At 40.6% G+C, this 19799-nt stretch overlaps 1 protein-coding gene across 2 annotated transcripts; it reads left to right on the top strand.

Moving 5' to 3' along the window:
* Positions 1-4269: 4269 nt before the first annotated feature.
* On the top strand, positions 4270-7138 carry IL20 (interleukin 20; the record flags this gene model as incomplete). 2 transcript variants are annotated; one of them, XM_080698360.1, is made up of 5 exons in its annotated part: positions 4270-4428; positions 4709-4774; positions 4893-5045; positions 5708-5782; positions 7061-7138. In XM_080698360.1, 5 exons carry the CDS (start codon positions 4270-4272, stop codon positions 7136-7138), a joined length of 531 nt encoding a protein of 176 aa, XP_080554486.1. The 2 variants fall into 2 exon arrangements, with proteins under 2 accessions (XP_080554486.1, XP_080554487.1); XM_080698361.1 differs by lacking the exon at positions 5708-5782.
* Positions 7139-19799: the final 12661 nt, after the last annotated feature.

The following is a 19799-nucleotide window of genomic DNA, read 5'->3' as shown; positions in this document are numbered from 1 at the left end:
TACTTAACCTTTTTGAACTATAGTTTTATAATATGAAGGGATTAGACTAGATGTACTGCAATCACTTCCAGATTGAATGGTGCAGGAGAGTTATCATTAGGTAGGGGCATGCTTGCCATTGGGATATAATTCTCTAACCCAGAAGATCCATGAACCCTCCTGATATTACTGAACAATTAATTAACTGTGACAAGGAGCTATTGGTTCCCTCATAAGTTAAGCCACGGAACTCATGCTTTAGGACATAGAATAAAAAAGAAGCAATTATAAATCACTATGTTCTTTTAGTGGTCATCAAATATCAACTAAGCAAGATGAATAAGGAGTTCTCAGGTCAGTTGGGGATAGAGATTACAGCCAAAAAGTTGTAATTGACCGTGATTAGAACAAAAAAATTATACATAAGTTAAATCTGTGGTGAAAGGTGGAAAAATCAATTATGCCTTGGGAAATGGGAGTGGAGGGAGAGGTTAGGATGAGGCAGGGAAAGTTTTGTAGAGGAAATAAGTGGAATCCGTGTTTGCACAGTATATTATATGGGAACTAGCCAGAGATATTTGAAAGAATACGGTATCATATAGAAAAAGAGGATACTTGAATACTAAAGTTAGGATTATGCATAATTAACTAATTAAAGGTATTTTAAAACAGAGCAGTTGGGTTTTTCTTGGTTCTAGAAAGGAAGTGACTCCATCAGTACAGTCTGTACAAGCTCAGATTTACTGAGAATCGAGATTTCAAGGATCCGTGTCAGCTGGCATTTCCCAATTTCACTTCCATCACACTGTGGGTGATCATGAGAAATTGTTTATTTAACACCAATGATGGGAAAACAAGCACAAGCTTTAAGAGTTCGGGAGACATTTCGATCAGACGTCCACATACACTTGGCATATTTATCAAGCGTTACAATAAAAAGTCATGATCTTCACTTTCAGAGAACTTTAGGAAGACATTGAAATGTGTTAAATTGGGAAACAAAAGAGACTTCAGGTAAATGAGAGATTCCAGTAAAATAGTGGAAGAGGATTAAGGGAGGAAGAGGGGAAGAGACTTGATGAAGGAAACAGTTCAAATAATGCTATGTATATATATGAAACGATCAACACCATCCTCAATAACATGCACGGGGAGAGAGGGAGCAGGATGGAAGCCAGAGGGAGACACATCGACTGCTGTATGTTTCTATCTCTCTGAGCCCCAGTATGATTTGCAATGACAATGCACTGGTAAAAATTACGTTTGTTTTTTAAAAAAGGAAACGTGCTGAAAAAAAGAGCTTTCTGATCTAAAAGATGAAAAAACCAAGAATCGTTTGAGTGTTAGAACTGAAAATGACTTCATGCATTATCTACTCTGGTTGGTGTAGGCCAGAGTAATTTTGGAACAAATGATTTGTGTCTCCCTTGAATGATGAATGGAGGAGAGGAAGGGAGGTCATATTGGAAAGCAAAGGTGGAACAGGATAGAAAAAGCAAAGGAAAAACAGCAAGAATGAGTCCACAGTGCCTGGGGTTGGGCAGGGCCAGATTTAGAGGTGAGGGCAAAGGCATCTATCTAGAATTCTCTTCCAGTTCTGTAATTTAGATTCTCTCTGTTCATTTCACCAAGCAGGAAGATGGGAGCCAGAAGAAGGCATATCCTTTACCGACATCTACAACCAGTCATTCCTTTTGGGCAATGCTATTTGGAGGAGGAAGGTATTAGAGTAATGCAGTATGTAATTGCACTGCCTTAGGTTTTGAGGAAATAGGACACCACCAGAGAAATTTCAAGGGAGTTCCAGCACTCACCTGCATGACTTCACTTCCTTTCTGGGTGTGTATAAATTTATACATATATATGTATATATACCATATATATATATATATATATATATATATATATATATATATATATATAATATACAGAAAGGAATGCCCAGAAAGGAAGTGAGATCATGCAGGTGAGTAATTATAAGCCTCTCAGCTTGAGACGGTAATTGTAAGCCTCTCAGCTTGAGACAGAGGCCAAAGAGACCAGAAGTAGCGGTCCTTTTGGAGCTCAGGTAAGAGACTTTTCACATGGTTCTAGATCAGACTAGTCCTGTCAATCATTTGCCCATGTATACTGAGGGCCACATCTAAAAGAATCTTTTCCATGGAGTTGAAATTGTCATATTTATCTGTGTGCTCCAGTACCTCGCATGACATTCAGGAGAGTGAGTGCTCAATAAGTACTAATCAAATTGTTGAACTTATGATAAATTTACTATACACCTAGTAAGTTCAAGGCAACTAAGATCAATCTTTACTTAAAATGAGTTGATTATTCAGTGGATGCTAGCTGTATAAACCATAGACTAATTAAATGTCAAAGCAAATTTCTATGGTAAGTTTAGTTATCACCATTTCAGGGTTAATAAAATGAAACTCAACAAGGTAAGTTGACCTTGTCCAAAGTCACATAGATATAGAGTGGCCAACTTATTCTGGTTTACCTGTGATTTTCCATTTTTAAAATTTGTGTATTTTGGGAACCTTCTTTATCCCTGGGCAAACTAGAACTATCTATACAGATGGGAACTTGTAGAGTAGGAATTTATTACACCATTATCTTGTCTCCAAACTCATTGTTCCCTCTGATACTTTTATTTATTCCATTTCAACATTCAGCAGTATCTCAGGTACTCACAAATGTCGAACAGTCTAGTATATTGCCTAGCACCTAGGAAAAATTTTGTAAGTAGTAATGATTATCAGTACTGTGCCAAGCAAGCCATGGGGCTAAGATGAAGGAAAGGCATGGACACATATATGTGTATGTAGGTGCTATATACATACTACACACGTAAATATATCAATATATTATATACATACATGTATATAAAAGTATAATGTATTATATACATACATGTACGTTGTTTTCCCCAAAATATTAAAAACAGTTAAAATATTTAAAAATTAAATAGCAGGCTTATTATAACACAATATTATTTTAAGTTGATTTTATTTATGCCCCAAACAAAATGTATTATAATTATACTTTTCTGGATTCAAGGGAATAAAACCCATTAATAATATTTTCATCATATGCTTTTGATAAAAAAAGTTCACCATAAAAACATATGAAAGTATGATGGGGTGTACATTCTCTCTTTCCCCAGTATTGTACCATGGTACTGTTGTATTCTGCCTTTATTTGAGATTTTGATATTTTGTTCATTGAGGATTTTCATTCATTTTGATATTATTGCATTAAAATATTTTTTATCTTGATAACTAAGTTTTTTTGTACCTCCCTTAAATTCTTACCTCCACCAGGTAAGAACCTCACTTGTCTTATCACAGCCCATCCTCATTTTATCGTCACACTCAACAGAGATTATAGTTTTTTTACTGAGCAGCCTCACTGCAAGAAGTCGGGCGTTCCCTTGCTGTCTTTGTCCTCTTTGTTTTGGAACTGCTCCTGTGATCTCAGCTGAGCTGCAGGGCTGGACAGAGCCTGTTCTTGGATCCACCCAACATCCCTCCTGCAGGGGCGCTGTGGAGCCCCTCTAGAAGGAGAAAGCGATGTGAGGAGGAATTCTGTTCACGCCCATCAGGTCTTGCCTTTCTCTGGCAGTAGGACTGTAATGAAATCATTGACTTTCTATTTGCCTTTGGGGCTGAATCTATTATTCTCAACGAACTACAGATCGCAGACAAATGCAAGACAAAGCCAAGCACCTCTGCCTTGTGGGTGGCCATAAAATCCCGACAATTTCCCCCCAAGTGCTTTTGGTGGCACAGTTACAGTTTCTTTGAGATTCTGTTTTCCCCAAGATCCCCTGAGGGTCTGAGGGCCCCAGAAGGGTGAGCTACACTGGCATTCTGGAAGGGAAATCTATCTACGTCAATTCCCCAAAACAAGTTTTGACATTTCCCTGAAATGTCATCCTCCATCTATTCACTGTGAGTACCTGCTGCTCCAGGCTTCTACCCGCTGGGCAATGACGATGGGGCTGGGACAGGTACAAAATAAAGGACCTGGGTCCTGTGGTACCAAACCACACTCAGACCTGAGCGGGCACCTGAGGGTTTCTTTGCAGGAGACTCAGCAATTTTCTTGGTAAGTTGTGTAAATGAGCAGCACTGTTTGGAGCCAGCTAAGGCTGCTCAGCTACCCCTCAGTAGACACCTGGGGGAGGCAAGTTCCTGTTGGCTGGATTGGCTTCTTAAGGGAAATGGGTAAGTCACATCTTTTCCTTTGAATTTCCAGTTCCTGTGGTCTCCAGATTCCAGGCATAAGATGAAGAGCTCTGGTCTTGCCTTTGGTCTTCTCTCTGCTGTGTTTCATCTGTTCTGGACTCCTTCTACTGGACTCAAGACGCTCCACTTGGGAAGCTGTATGATCACCACAAACCTCCAGGAAATACAAAATAGGTTTTCCGAGATTCGAGAGAGCGTGGTACGTAAGGGGGCGTCCACCTCTGCCGGTTGCCTGTACTCTTCCCTCCTCAGTCTCTCTGCCCCGGGCAACCCTGGCAGTGCAATCATGGAAAGAGGAAGGCTGGGGACTCCTTACTAGAATGGTGCATTCCCAAGAAATCTCTATAATTTATAACTTAAAGTATTTTGGGAAGGCATGCCTCCTACCTGGCCTTGGGAAGGCAGAGAGTGAGATGTTTTGATGTCTAAGACCCTGGCAGCAGTCGCTGATCTGTCCTTTCTTGCCTTCTTCTGTTCAGCAAGCCAAAGATGAACACATCGACATCAGAATCTTAAGGAGGACCGAGTCTTTGCAAGACACAAAGGTATGCTTTTGGCCTACACGGGCTTGGGGAGGAGGCTCAAAGCCAGAGCACCTCCATCACCCTGGCCTTATCTCTGCCCTTCCCCCTCCTCTCACCAATACGTCTGTCTTTTTTTCAGCCATCAGATCAGTGCTGCCTCCTCCGCCATTTACTGAGACTCTATCTGGACAGGGTATTCAAAAACTATCAGACCTCTGACCATCATACCCTCCGGAAGATCAGCAGCCTCGCTAATTCCTTTCTTACTATGAAGAAGGACCTCCGGCTCTGTGTGAGTGAAGGTCTTGGGTAACAGGATCCATCCTGACACATAGCTTCAATGATTTAGCAACCGAGCGCTCTTTACTGCCCCATTTAATAGGTGGAGAAACCAAGCCCCAAAGTTCTAATAATCTCTGTTGACCCATGTAACTCATTATAAAAACTTAGTTTTAGTGACTTTAAGTATATGCTTTATGCAAAAAGTAGCTATCCATGAAATTACACTTTTTTTTAAAAAGGTGAGGTATCCTGCAGCATACTGGTATGTATCCTGTGTCTAGATAGTCTACTTATATAGGTCATTGGACTCAATCTTAGAGTAGGGTCTGAATAGAACCTAGGACTTGAATTCTCAGGTTTGCTTTGGGTTGAAGCTTCTAGCTGAGACCTGTGGTGTGGAGGCCAGCTGGGGTACAGTTATCACACTGTTCTTTAGCACTGTCTCTTTCTAAATAAGACATACCGAGATTCATAGTTGAGGTTGGAATCCTGGCTTCCTCTTCTAGTTGATGATTAGTTTAATGGTCCCAAATGAAAAGGTCTACAGGACTTGTCGACAGAAATGAGTATTTATAGGATTTCAGTGAAAGAGAAGTCCCATGTGGTCATGTCAATGGCAAGGACAGAAAATCAGAATTTTAAATAAAATCTACCATTCTTGGTTCTTTTCAGCATGCCCACATGACATGCCATTGTGGAAAGGAAGCGACAGAGAAATATGGCCAGATTCTGAGTCACTTCGAAGAGGTATAAGCAATTTTGGCACTGGTTGGGATGGGTGGGTGTGTTTTTAGAACTGAGATCATAGATGGAGAGGATGGATATTCATGCTGGTGGAAATTCTGTAGCCCTCAGGACAGTAGTCATCGGAGGTCATATGACCCATCCCTCACTATAAGGGACATCAATCCAGCCTCCAGAAAAGTGTTCTTTCTACACAATGCTTAAGAATGGAAAGGGGCCGGGCATAGTGGCACATGCTCGTAATCCCAGCATTTGGGAGGCTGAGATCGGAGGATCGCGGTTCGCGGACAGCCTCAGCTAGTTAGTGAGGCTCTTTGCAACGTAGTGAGGCCCTGTTTCAAAATAAAGAATAAAAACTAGGCCAGGGGGTGTAGCTCGGAGGTCGAATGCCCCTGGGTTCCATCCCCAGACCTGCAAAAAAAAAAAAAAAAAAAAAAAAAAAAAAAAAAAAAAAAAAAACCAGAATGGAAAGGGAATGGCCACATTTCAATCAGGTCACTCCAGAGACAGCTTGATATTCTGGCTGCACAAACAAGAGGCAAGGGCTTTCCAACATTCACACTTATACCAACCTTTAAAAACACTCACTCACAATGCAGCACACACCTGTGCCATGCTGGTTCTCCCTTCAACACCTTGGCACATCTGCCAGGGAGGCCCAAGTCTATTCCTCACTGAATAACTCTACTCTTCCTTTAAGACTCAGCCTGGGAAGCACCTCCAAGAAGAGATGGCTATTTCTGTCAGTCAGGTGCCTCTCCTGTTGTCCTGTGAGGACCCCAGCATCTGTGCCTCACACTGCACGCCTGTTTCTACCTCCCTCCCTCAACAGGGAATTCCTTATGAATGGGGATAGTGTCATTCGCCTCTGAATCCCTAGCCACTGGTCCAATGCTTGACATGATCAGTTTTTGTTCCAATAAGGTATGCGTAGTAGGTGATACCCCACACACACACCACACATACTCACACGCACACTTATACACCAGCATTAAAGAAAACAGCCTAATCACTTTGATCACCATGAAGCAAGAGGCTTAGGTTATAGTTCCAATTCTGTTGCCTTCTTGGGGCTCAATTTCCCTATTTAAGACCAGGGTGGTAGACTCAGTGATTTCCCTTTCTTGTGTGAGTTCTTGAGATTGTACCACTTCTTTCAAGCTCTTCATCTTAGAAAGAATGCTTTGCTCACAACCCCTAACAGACCTACCGATGAAAGAGAGGACTGACCCTCGGACAAAGGTCTCTTTATGAGTTGCTAACCACGTGTGTCTCTTTTAGCTGGAGTCTCAAGCAGCAGTTGTGAAGGCTTTGGGAGAACTAGACATTCTTCTGCGATGGATGGAGGAAACAGAATAGAAGGGAGAATAATGAGGCTGCTGGGAATACTTCTGGCCCAGAGTTTCACTTCCTAGTACCGTGGAGACATGACCCCAAATCATTATCACTTAGTGCTGGTCACAGTGTCTATTATTTATTTATTATTTGTTTTCTTATGTGATTGACTTTATATATGTTCCCAATCTTAATTTAGACCATAATTTTATAAGATTTTTATATCTTTTCTACTGTGGAATATATTTATTAATATATTTATTTATTTTGCTATAGAAACTTATTTATTTCTGTATTAGAATATGAAATTTTAAAAATTCATAGATCATATTTATAACCTGACTAGAGCACGTGATATATTTTCTTACAGTAAACAAACCCTCTAACCTCTAGGAGTGGCTAGAGGGGTTAGTCTTTTTTTTATTTTTATTAAATTAAGGACATATTTATTCATTGCCAGTGCTTTAGAAGATGTTTAAAACTGGACCGATGGTCACCTAGCAGGGGTTATGGAAGAAGACATTCTGATGTGAAATTACAAACTTGTCTTACAATTACCTAATGCCCCAACCCAACTCCTGAACCCCACACTTGTATGGAATCCTGCATGGTCAACGTGTACTTCTACAAATAAAGTTTTCTTTGCTTAATATCTGTTTGGCATTTGAAATTGCTTTAGGGAGAAGTAATGTTGAGGATGAGTTTGAATCTTACTTTGCTCCAGATCCTCTTGCTCTTCTGGGAAGGAAGATACAAGTGAGAACCCGGGCCTCTCTCCTGGCATCTCTGATCCCACAGCTGCCATCCACACACAGGGACCATGACTGAGAGAGGAGGGGCTTAGGCTTCCTGCTTTCCCCTTATTGGCTAAGAGCACTGTCTTCTCTGGACCCTTGCGTTCTTTCTCACCCTGGCTCACATACTTTTGTGTCAGGGGTCTTCATTGCAAAACAAATCGCAACAGGCATGAGGCTGTGTTATAAGGGCTAAGAACACACAGATGCGGAACATAGTGCCACAGCCTTACCCGGGAAGGGGGTAGGAGGTCCCTGTGAAGCTCCTCCTACTCTGCTTCCAGACTTTAGGTTGTTGCTGGATCAAGTCTTTGTGTCCAAGTGTTAAACCAAAATGTTTTGTTTTGTTTTTTTCCCTAGACCAAGAGCCAGAGTCCTGACCTGGCCTGGTTTCTTCATTACTCCCCCCACCTCTCTGAACTGTATCCACATATTCTTAGCTTAGTCTCTCCAATCTCAGGAACATCTGATTCAGGTAGATTCTCCAGCTTCTCCACTTAGCTTTTTTTGGGGATGGGTACTGGGAACTGAACAAGGGATACTCTACCTTTGAGCTACATCCCCAACCCTTTTATTTTTTAATTTTGAAAGAGTCTCACTAAGTTGCTGAGTTCCTCTCAGTTGCTGAGGCTGGCTTCGAACCTGCAATCCTTCTGTCTCGGCCTTCCAAGTACTGGGATTACAGGTGTGCACTACCATGCCTGGCTTGCAGATAGCATTATTAACCTCTGATTTCTGCTCTCAATTCTTAGCCTGGGCCCCAGTATAATTTTAAAAAACTAAGTATTAAATAATCTGACACACTTTTTTCACATTATACAAGTAACAGGCAAATGCTCAATAGAGAAAATTTGGAAAATACAGAAAAATATAAAGAAGCAAATTAAATTCACCCATAGGTAACTGCTTTTAAACTTTTATGTATATTGTTTTCAGATCTTTTCTGTTGGGTTCAAATCATGACTCAGCTATTTCTAATAGAGTGATTTGAGGTACAAAAGTTAACCTTGAAATTTAGTTTCTTCAGCTAGAGAAAAAAATGGTAATAGTTACTTTTCAGTCTTTTCTGTTTTGTGTGTGTGTGGGGGTACTGAGTAGTGAACTCAGGGCATTCTACCTCTCAGCTATACCCCTGGCCCTTCTTATTTTTTTTATTTTGAAACAGGGTCTCACTAAGTTGCTGAAAATCTTGCTACATTGCTGAGGCTGACTTCTGACCTCTGAGAGTCTTGACTCAGCCTTCCAGACACTAGGATTACAGGCCTGGGTCATCATGCCCAGATTAATTTTTTTTTAAAGAAGCATGTTTTGCTGCCTTATGTTCAAACCCTCTTATTATCACATTTATTATCAGATTTTTATCTCTTCTTACCCCTTTTCTGCCAGGCCTTCCAGTTGCATGTCTCCTGGTTCCCTCTGTCTGACAAACAGGGTGGTTTTAAGTCTCTAGGAACAGGACTGGGGAGCTAACTGCACTGAGCTTTGTGTTAAAATTAGAACTACCACCCAGTCAGAGGTTATCTTTGCCTGACAAGGATCTGGCGCTTCCAGATGGGCATCTCTGAGGTCCACCCAGAGGATAAGGACGGAGCTTGTGCATGGGATTCCTAGGAAGACTGCGTCTTCTAGAGGTCAGGACTACGAGAAGCCTTAGCCTGTTAGGGCTCCGTGTTACCCTGTTGCCAAGCTTGTTAGCATTCTTGCCTGTCTATTCCTCCCCTCTGCAGGACCCAGCTCCTCCTCCAAGTCATTTAACTCTTATCAGTTTGACTTACCTAACACTAATAATGAGAAGTTCAACAATGGGACATCTGGAGATGTCACACCAGATTGGGGGTTAAGAGGAACTTCACGGAAGGTTTTTGGTGGCCTCTTCCAATTATAATACCGTTCTCTCTCTTTAGTTTAGCTTCACTTGGTGGTGAATTGTATCTTTTTTTTAAATCCACACATTTTAATGCTTCTATATACACAACCGATGTTACTTTGCATTTATAAAACTAAGAAAAAATATATACATTTCTGAAATATTTTAGGTGAAATAATATCTTTTCTTTTGTGTGTGTGTGTGTGTGTGTGTGTGTGTGTGTGGTACTAGGGATGGAACCTAGGGGCATTCTACCTCCAAAGTACACCCCCAGGCCTATTTTTTATTCTTTTGAAACAGGGTCTTACTGAGTTGCAAGAGGCCTCACTGAATAGCTCAGGATGTCCTCGAATAGCGATCCTCTTTTCTTAGCCTCTCAAATGCTGGGATTACAAGCGTGCACCACCACACCCAGATTAAGAATTGTATCTTTTTGTTGTTATTTTGGTGTGGGGACTGAATCCAGGGGGCATTCTACGTCTGAGCCACACACACCCTAGTCCTATTTTACTTTTTATTTTGAAACCGAGTCTCTCTAGATTGCCCAGAGTCCTGCTAAGTAGCTGAAGCCGGTCTTGGACCTGCAATCCTCCTGTCTCAGCCTCCCAAGTACTGAGATTACAGCTTCACTTTCCACAGTTTCAGTTACCCACGGTCAACCATTGTCTGTGAATATTAATAAATTTTCAGAAATAAATGATTCATAAGTTTTAAATTACTTATTATAGTATATTGTTAAAATTATTCTATTTTATTAATAGTTACTTTTATTAAAAATATCATACCTAATTTTTACATTAAACTTTATTATAAGGCCGGGCGTGGTGGCACACGCTTGTAATCCCCACGCTTGGGAGGCAGAGACAGGAGGATAGCGCAGGTTCGAAGCCAGCTGTGTTGGCTTAAGAGACCCTGTTTCCAAAAATAAAATAGGTCTGGGAGTGTAGCTTGGAGGTAGAAGGGCTTCCAGGAACCCCAGTACCACCAAAAAAAAAACACACACAAAAAAAACTTCATTATAGGTAATGTATTATAGGAAAAAAACAATACAGTACATTCTTAATTTCCTGTATCTGAGCATTCTTCATCTGCAGATTCAACCAATGTGAATTGAAAACATTTGGAAAAAATTGTATCTTCACTGACCATATATCATTTCATAATAATTATCATTATTCCCTAAATACTTCAGTCTCACAATGTTTTGGGTAGCATTTACATTGTATTACATTGTATTATTAGGTATTATAAGTAATATAGAGATTATTTAAAGCATATAGGGAGGATGTGTGTATGTTATGTGAAAATAGTGTGTGATTTTATATCAGAAAGTTGAGCATCCATAGATTTTGATGTCCTTGAGGAGGGAAGGAGTACTGAAACTAACTTCTCATGCATACTGAAGGATGACTATAAAGAGAATTCAAGCCGGACGTGGTGGCACACGCTTGTAATCCCCGTGCTTGGGAGGCGGAGACAGGAGGATCGCGCTGGTTCAGAGCCAGTCTCGCTGGCTTCAGAGACCCTGTTTCCAAATTAAAAAAAGTATAAAATAGGTCTGGGAGTGTAGCCCAGAGGTAGAAGGGTTTCCAGGAACCCCAGTACCACAAACAAACAAACAAACGAGAGAGAGAGAGAGAGAGAGAGAGAGAGAGAGAGAGAGAGAGAGAGAGAGAGCGCAATACTGTACTTGGTTTCAGTCATCCCTTGGGGGGTTGGAATGTATCCTCTGAAGATAAGGGGCTGTACTGTAAACAAAATGGTTGTTTTTAATTGTTATTTTCACGTGCCAGGTTCTGTATTGAGAACTTCATATACATTGCGTTATTTAATCCTTAAAAGAGCCCTGTGCAGTAGGTAGTGTATGCCCAGAGATGGTAGTAATTTGTGCAAGGTTTTAGAGCTAATAAAGAGCAGAACCAAGACTTGACCACAGGCAGGCTGAGACTATGTCCTTACACACGTCCCCACTCTCCTGTCCTCTTTCCCAGCCATAGCATCTTGTGTTTGGAAGCACAGTAGAAAGAAACGATGTGCTTTGTCCTCTTAGCAACATGAGTGAGAATCCTGACTTGGACCTTGGCTGTTTTGGATAAGTCACATAACCATCCTCAGTTTCTTTACCTGCAAAGTGGAGACTATCTTACTCACCACAGTGGATTGGTATGGGGACTAAATAGGATTGTAATCACTAATTTGTAGAAGACTTATTATGTATCAGGTGCTATTCCACGTGTGTTTGCGTGTGTCTGCTCATGTAGTTTGCATGGAACCATAATGAGGTAGTGATTATTATTCCCATTTCACATATGAAAAAATTTAAAACAAAAGATGTACAAATATTGTTCAAATTCACATGGCTACTGTGGGTGGAGGTTAAATATGAATGCAGGAAGGCAGGCTGGGAACCATACTTCTACTCACCTCATTTTGCTGGAGAGAAAGGAAGCAGGTGACCAGCATCGCCTCTGGTTACGTCAGGAGGAAAGTGAGGAGCCTTCTTGACTACCATGGAGCGAATTGTTAACTTCATGGTGTAACTTATCTCTATAATGTCTGTGTTGAACTTTACTTTCCTATGAATATAAATCTCGTCTTCTCACCTAGAAGGATGCAAATCCCTTTAGAGATAACAAGATAAATACGCTCAATCTCAAACTGACCTATCAGTTCTAGTTACCACTAGCTGCACTCCCCCTCCCTGGGCCCCAGTTTTTGCTGAAAGATGGAATATCCAAGCAGACAATGACCAGACTGTATATAAAATAGAACTCTGACCCATAGTCTATAGCAACCAGCCCAGGAAACAAGCCCAGTATCTACAATAACAAGCCCAGGAAGTCATGCTACTACCATCTTTAAGTCACACTTGAAGGAAATTAGACAACTTTATCCAAGAGTCCAGGAAGCAATCGGCCCCAAATGGCCAGGACTCGATTTGTAACTGACAACCTCCATGGTTTCTTTCCCATTCTCCAACTTAGTACCAAGCAAAGAAAGCTAAACATGTACCCTTAATCATTTATACTGGATGCCCCACTTCTAATTAGCCTACCTACAGCTTTCCATGCCAACAAGTCCATCAGGGCACACCTGCAGCCTTCCTCTTCCCACTAAAAACCTTTCCACTCCTATGCCTATCTTGGTGTCACCACCAAAATGCAGGTGACTGGGGAGGCCATCTCTCTATAGCAAGGTCTAAATAATTAGCCTTGGTTTGTTTTAATTGGATTATCCTAACACTGCATTTGTAAAAAGAAAGGGTTGGAAGAGATGATACTGGATTAAAAAAACAACAAAAAACTCAGGGTACTGGAAGTAGCATCTGCTGCTGCTACTCTCCATTACTAAAAAGGAGTCTACATGGTCCTGTATCACCAAGTTCAGACTCAAGGTTTGAGGTGAGTGCATCTGATTGGACAGGATGAGGTGATGCCCCATGCTCTGGATGCCAGGGAAGCAAGATGAGCTTTCCTTCTGAGGGGAGGTGGCTCCTTCCCAGAAAGAAGGGCATGCCAAACTGAAGAATAGAGTCCAGGTGATGTCGACTCAAAAGAATAGAAAAAAAATCCTCTGCTGGGCATGGTGGCACATGCCTGCAATCCCAGTACAGGAGACAGGAGGATTTCAGGTTTGAGGCCAGCCTAAGCAACTTAGTGAGATTCTCAGCAATTTAGTGAGACCCTGTTTCAAGATAAAAAGTAAAAAGAGTTGGGAGTGTTGCTTAGAGGTAGAATGCCTCTGAGTTCAATTTCCAGTACCACCTCTACCCCCCACACACATAGAATAGAAAAAGTTATCTCTGTTCCTTATTTCTACCATGACTTGAGATTGCCCAAATTTTCCATTTTCAAGGGCCTGGACTTTTCCAACCTAGTTCACAGTCACTTGTCTGCCTGTTTCTCTCTATGTGGATGGGAAACAGCTGGACCATCCTTATGCTGGGCTCTTCATTTTCTAAATGACAGTACTTTTTTTTCCCCTCAGCTTTTTAGTCTGTCCTACCCCAGTCCATCTCAGCACAATATAACACCACATCCTTGATAAGGACTGAATTCAAAAGCAAGAGAATGAAAATATTTCAGAGTGAAAATAATTAAATTTCTCTTTATTTGTAAGTGACCCAGAAGTTAATTTTTTCATGAGTCAAAGGCTTTATTAGAAAATAAATAACTCATCCTGCCTTGCAGACTGGGCCTTGCTCATAGGCGATAGTATTTTTAATAAGCAATGAAGGGATGAATGAATCTAGCCACTCGGTTCTTTTACCGGAAGGTTGAGGCGAGAAAAGGTGACACTCAGCCTAACTGTCAAGAGCACAATGAGTCAGTGGCTTAGCAGGAAGAGAGTAAGACCCAGAGACCTGGAGGCCATGAGTTACACGGGCACCAGCACCTTCCTGAGTGCATCTTAGTCTTACTGCATGTTAGAAGTGGAAGGGATCAAACTGGTCACAAAAAAATATGGAAATAACTTAAGAAGGTGATGGGGATTCAAGGAAGAGTGGCTTGCCAAAGGGGAAAGACTCTGGGACATTGGAGTTGTGTCCTTGAAGGGGGCACTGAGCCACCGACCCCTTCTCTTGTTCTCTTTTTCACCTGCTGGCCAAGAGGTGGACAACTTTGTTTCACCGCAAACTACCTCCTTGCCATAGACCCCAAAGCAGTGAATCTGCCTGATCATGGACTAAAACCTCCAAAACTATGAGCAAAAACAAGCCTTTCCTCTTTATAAGTCAGTTATCACAGGTATTTTGTTACCACAATGGAAAGATGGCAAGCCAGGTGTGGTGGTGAATGCTTTGTGATCCCAGTACTTGGGAGGCTGAGACAGGAGGATTGTAGGTTCTCGGCTAGCCTCAGCTACCCAGTGAGGCCCTTGGCAGCTTACTGAGACCCTATTTCAAAATAAAGAATAAAAATAAAATAGGACTAGGGAAGTAGCTCAGAGGTAGAATGCCCCTGGGTTCAATCCCCAGTACTGAAAAAGAAAGAAAGAAAGAAAGAACAAAAGAAAGAAAGAAAGGAAGGAAGAAAGAAAGAAAGAAAAAAAGAAAGAAAGCTGATTAACAGAGGTAGTGTTTTAGAAAGTTAAGCAAACATCTGCCACATCACTGAATCATTTCACTCATACTTATTTCTACAAGAGAAAAGAAAGTAGATACTCATACAAAGACTGGTATAGGAAGGTTTATACCATCTTTTTTTTTTTTTACATAGCAACAATGTGAAACAATCTAAATGTCCAAACAAACAAACAAACAAACTGTGGTGTATATGTTCATTGTCCTGATGGTAGCAAAGGTTTTACAGGTGGTATATACAAATGTCAAAAGTTATCATACTGTATACTCTAAATATGCACAGTTTATTTAATGTTAATTATGGCTTGGTAAAGGTGTTCAAAAACAATTCAAGGTTATTTCTCTTTCTAGGTTGTAGATGTTATAGATGTAAAAAGAGACTGAGGTTGGTAGAACAAGTCACTGTTCAGCAATATTAAGCTAAATAGCATTAAGGAAAGACTTTTATATGCAGAGACCAGATAAGATAGAGGGATCCTTGGATTGGATCTTGAAGAATGAGCCAACGAATGCTCAAGGATGAGCCACATTGACTTGTCATGGGAAGACAAGGAACCTTGAAGCTCTGCTATTCCAGGGAAGTGGTTCCATCCTGTGCTAAACATCAGTGCTTTCTAACATATGCATAGCACATAGTCGTTCCAAACACTTTCACTTTCTCGCCTACTTTGAGAGTGATTTAGAGACTTATGAAGATACTTGTAATCCAACAGAATTTAAGGTCAACAAATGAAATCCATGTTATGCCAACAACATAATAAAGTTGAGCTAAGATTGTTTCACAATTGATATATCATAAAACTCTAAATCATAAATTTCTAAAAGTGTTGCCGACGGGCTCAGTCCTGTGGGGGGCGAATCCACTCGCGGTCGGGAGCCTCAGAAAGATGGGGCAAAAGGCAGGTGAAATTCTGCAGAATCTTATCTGCAGTGGTTCTTTACCCTCTATGAATTCTTAAGTTTTTAGGTACGACGCTTTGGAAAAGAACCTGAGATGGACAAAGGCTTCTTGAGCCAATGACACTTTATTACAAAAAACCCCAAAATTTATACCCTTCACCAGTAAAGTTAATAATAAGAGAAGAAGGGGGTGGGTGTAATCACTGTGAAATAATAATGAATGACATGTAAACAAAGGTAATAAAACTAGTCCTTCAGCTGGCTGTTGATCTTCGAGAGATTAACTCCCTCCGGATTCTTTCTCAGGTTTTGCAGATAAGCAGTTCCAAACAGGCATGCCCAAGGCTTGGGGGCTTCTCGGGGAATCTTCTTTAACTTTCTTGGAACTTTCCATCTTCTTGGGCTCAGTTCATATAGCAAGTGTGGGGAGATGTGGTGATTCAGGTGGATGTGATGGAGTTTCTTCAGGTGTTGGCATCTTATCTTCTAAATCTGAAAGCTTAAGCAAACTCACAACACAGTTTTGCAGACAAAATACCACAAACAACACCACAAAGTTCTTGGTTTTAATTGTCAGATGTATTTCCTTAACTGCTGAGCACTCTTCTTTAGACAACAAGCCTATTAAAAGCCTACTCATCTTTAATAATCCATTTCTCTGTCACAAACCCTCTGCAACCTGCTTCTAACTTTCTAATTTCTTTCTTTCCCAGTTGGGACTTCCTTATGATAAGCTCTTTTTCATGCAAAAATGCTTTTCTTACTCTTACACGGTATTTCCTTTCCTTCATACATATATATTTAGAACGTCTGTCCTTTATTTTGTCATATTCATTTCTAACCCTGCGGTCAGTCTCTGTCTCCATGAATGCTCATACTGAGGTAAAAGTCAACAATCTTTCTCCTTGAGTCTATTGTATTTGGGCAACTAAGTTGTTTATCAACTAAATTGCTTTACGGTCACACACAAGGTTTTTATCTTCTCTGTCTCTAGGCAGGATCTCAAGGGTAAACAGAGTTACCGTAAACTGAGCTACCTTACCAGAGTTAATAGCTTAACCTAAATTAGTGATTGGAATGAGGGTCGGAGGCCATTTGTGATTGCTGCAGCTGGAGTGCTTATCACAGCATCTGAGTTCTGGCCAGTTTTTATTATTATTGAGCAGAGCCAAGGATGTTTAGACAAATTATTAGAGAATTTATTTCCTCAGACTCAATTTCTTTCATAGTCCTGTTCTCACATCACCGGAGCAATTCGTGTAGAGAGTTAAAAGAATACTAGAAGAATAATAGTTATGCAAGAATATCTAAAAGTGGAAAGATGCTTTTGGCCAGCGAGCACACCTTCTCTCGGGGCTTATTTCTCACTTTGAGATTTTGCCTATTTAACTGCGAAAATGCAGATGCCGAGAGAGCATGGCTTTTGCTGGTATCTGCATAAAAGGATCACAACTTGGCTTTGTGCTTCCTAGAGGCTAAAATAAAGAGAGAAGCGTGGTCATTGGAAAACTTGCCAATGACTTTGACTAGGTAACCTCATTCAGTTCTCTCTTACCCGGTACAGTGGGCATGTCTATACTATCAATGGCAGAGCATGGAGATTTTTCTGAAGCTGTTTCAAGGTGACAATCTGTGGAAACAGTTTCCTCTGTTCTGCATGAAGGAATGAACAGCTGCTGGCCTTTCAATGAATATTTTCAGTACAGAGTTAAGACTTGGGAGATAAAAATCTGGAAAAGTGAGCCCAGCAGTAACGCTGTTTTTTCTTCTATGGATGAAATATAGTTCAGCAATCTAGATTCACAAAAGTTGGTATAAGTTTGGGAGACTTAGAAGTTGTGTAGAACTTTCTATGAACCTGCAGGATTAGGGCAACAAATATTGGTCCTTAGAGAATCTGAAGAAGAATGCTAGTAACTGCTTTTAAAGCTTCAGGATGGGATCCCAAAGTCCTACACCTAGCAATAAGGATAATTGATGAATGTATTTACCCTAATAGGAACAAAAAAAAGTTTAAAAACAATGTTCTTTAAAGCCGGGCGTGGTGGCGCACACTTGTCATTCCAGCACTTGGGAGACTGAGCCAGGAGTATCGCACAGGTTTGAAGTCAGCCTCAGCTACTTAGTGAGACCCTGTTTTCAAATAAAGTATAAACAATAGGTCTGGGAGTATAGCCCAGAGGTAGAAAAGCCCCTGGGTTCCACTCCCAGTACTACACACACACAAAAACATGTTCTTTAGAAAACAAGGTTTGGATAATCTCAGTCTATCATTGTATGAAGACAATCCAGGATTATTAATCCCCTAGTCTCTTTCCAGAAGCAAATAAAAGTTTACTTCAGAGGAAGATTATATTCTAAGATAGAAATTATCTTTATAATTTTTCAAATACAATGTCTAGAGCTAAAATAGAATTGACCAGTTTGAAAGACAAGCAGTATGGAAAGACAAAACAATGCGATATAAATCAAGGAAAAATAACAGACAATAGAAAAGACATACAAGGATTTCAGAGAATGGAGTAGCTCAGGGGAAAGTAGAATCTCCCTGGATTAAAAAAAATTTAGGCCGGGCGCTTGTAATCCCCACGCCTGGGAGGCAGAGACAGGAGGATTGCACAGGTTCAAAGCCAGCCGCGCTGATTTAAGAGACCCTGTTTCCAAATAAAAAAAAAGTATAAAATAGGTCTGGGAGTGTAGCCCGGAGGTAGAACCCCAGTACCACCAAAAAAAAAAAAAAAGAATGAACTAATACATATATATATATATATATATATATATATATATATATATATATATACAGAAAATTAGTAGAGTGGAGGATAAGGCAAAGAAAATATCCAGAATAAAAAATGGAAAGGTAAAGGAACAAAAAATACACACAGAGAAAAGATCGTATAAAATACTTAAGAGAACACAGTGAAAAAGTCCAATATGAAAGTAATAAAGAGGAGAGACAAGAGTGTATGAGGCATAAATGATATTTATAGAGAGAGTGGCTGGAATTTTTTAAAAGCTGATAAAAGACACAGGTTACAGTTTGAATATAGACTATCTTCCAGAAAAGCTCATGTATTGGAGATACAAAAATGTTCAGAGGTGAAATAATGGAATCACAGCTCTAATCAAAGCAGTGGATAAATCCATTAATAGATTAATAAATGGAATGGGCTTACTACATGGAAATTGTAGGCAGGTTGAGTGTTACTGGCGGATGCATGTCATTGGAGGTGCGGCCTTAGAGACTATATTTGTCCTGGGCCCCTTTCTCCCTCCCTCTGCTTCTTGGATGCTGAGAAATTTTTTGCCATCATACCCTGCTGCCATGTTTCTGCCTTGAAGTAAGCCACCATGGACTGAACCTCTGAAACCATGAACCCAAATAAAACTTTTCTTCTCGCTGGGCGTGGTGGCGCTCGCTTGTAATCCCCGCACTTGGGAGGCGGAGACGGGAGGATCACGCAGGTTCGAAGCCAGCCGCGCTGGCTTTAAGAGACCCTGTTCCCAAATAAAATTATAAAAATAGGTCTGGGGGTGTAGCCTGGAGGTAGAAGGGCTTCCAGGAACCCCAGTACCACACACACAAAAATTCTTCTCTTTCTGGGTATTTTGGCCACAGAAAGCTAACTAATACAATGTAAGACCACAGATTCAAGAAACCTCACAATTCCAAGCCGTCTAAATATAGTACTTTACCTTTATTCATCAGGAATATGATCCAACACTTTTAGTGGCATAGCTAGTACTGAACCTTATATGGAATATTTTTCCAAAGATGCCTCCCTATTCATATCATATGAAAGTTAACTCAAAAGTGGACCAATTACCTAAGTGTAATAGCTAAAACTATAAAACTTCAAACAAACAAGCAAACAAAACAAAAAAAAAAAAAAACAAGTCAGGCATTGGTGGTACAGTATGGCTGGGACAGGAGGATTGCATGTTCAAGGCTAGCCTTAACAACTTAGTGAGGCTAGAATACCCTTAGGTTCAATCCCCAGTACTACAGAGACACACACACACACACACACACACACACAC

Source organism: Muscardinus avellanarius (assembly GCF_963383645.1).
Source record: "Muscardinus avellanarius genome assembly, chromosome: 7".
NCBI lineage: Eukaryota > Metazoa > Chordata > Mammalia > Rodentia > Gliridae > Muscardinus > Muscardinus avellanarius.
This window is presented reverse-complemented; position numbering and strand designations above follow the sequence as displayed.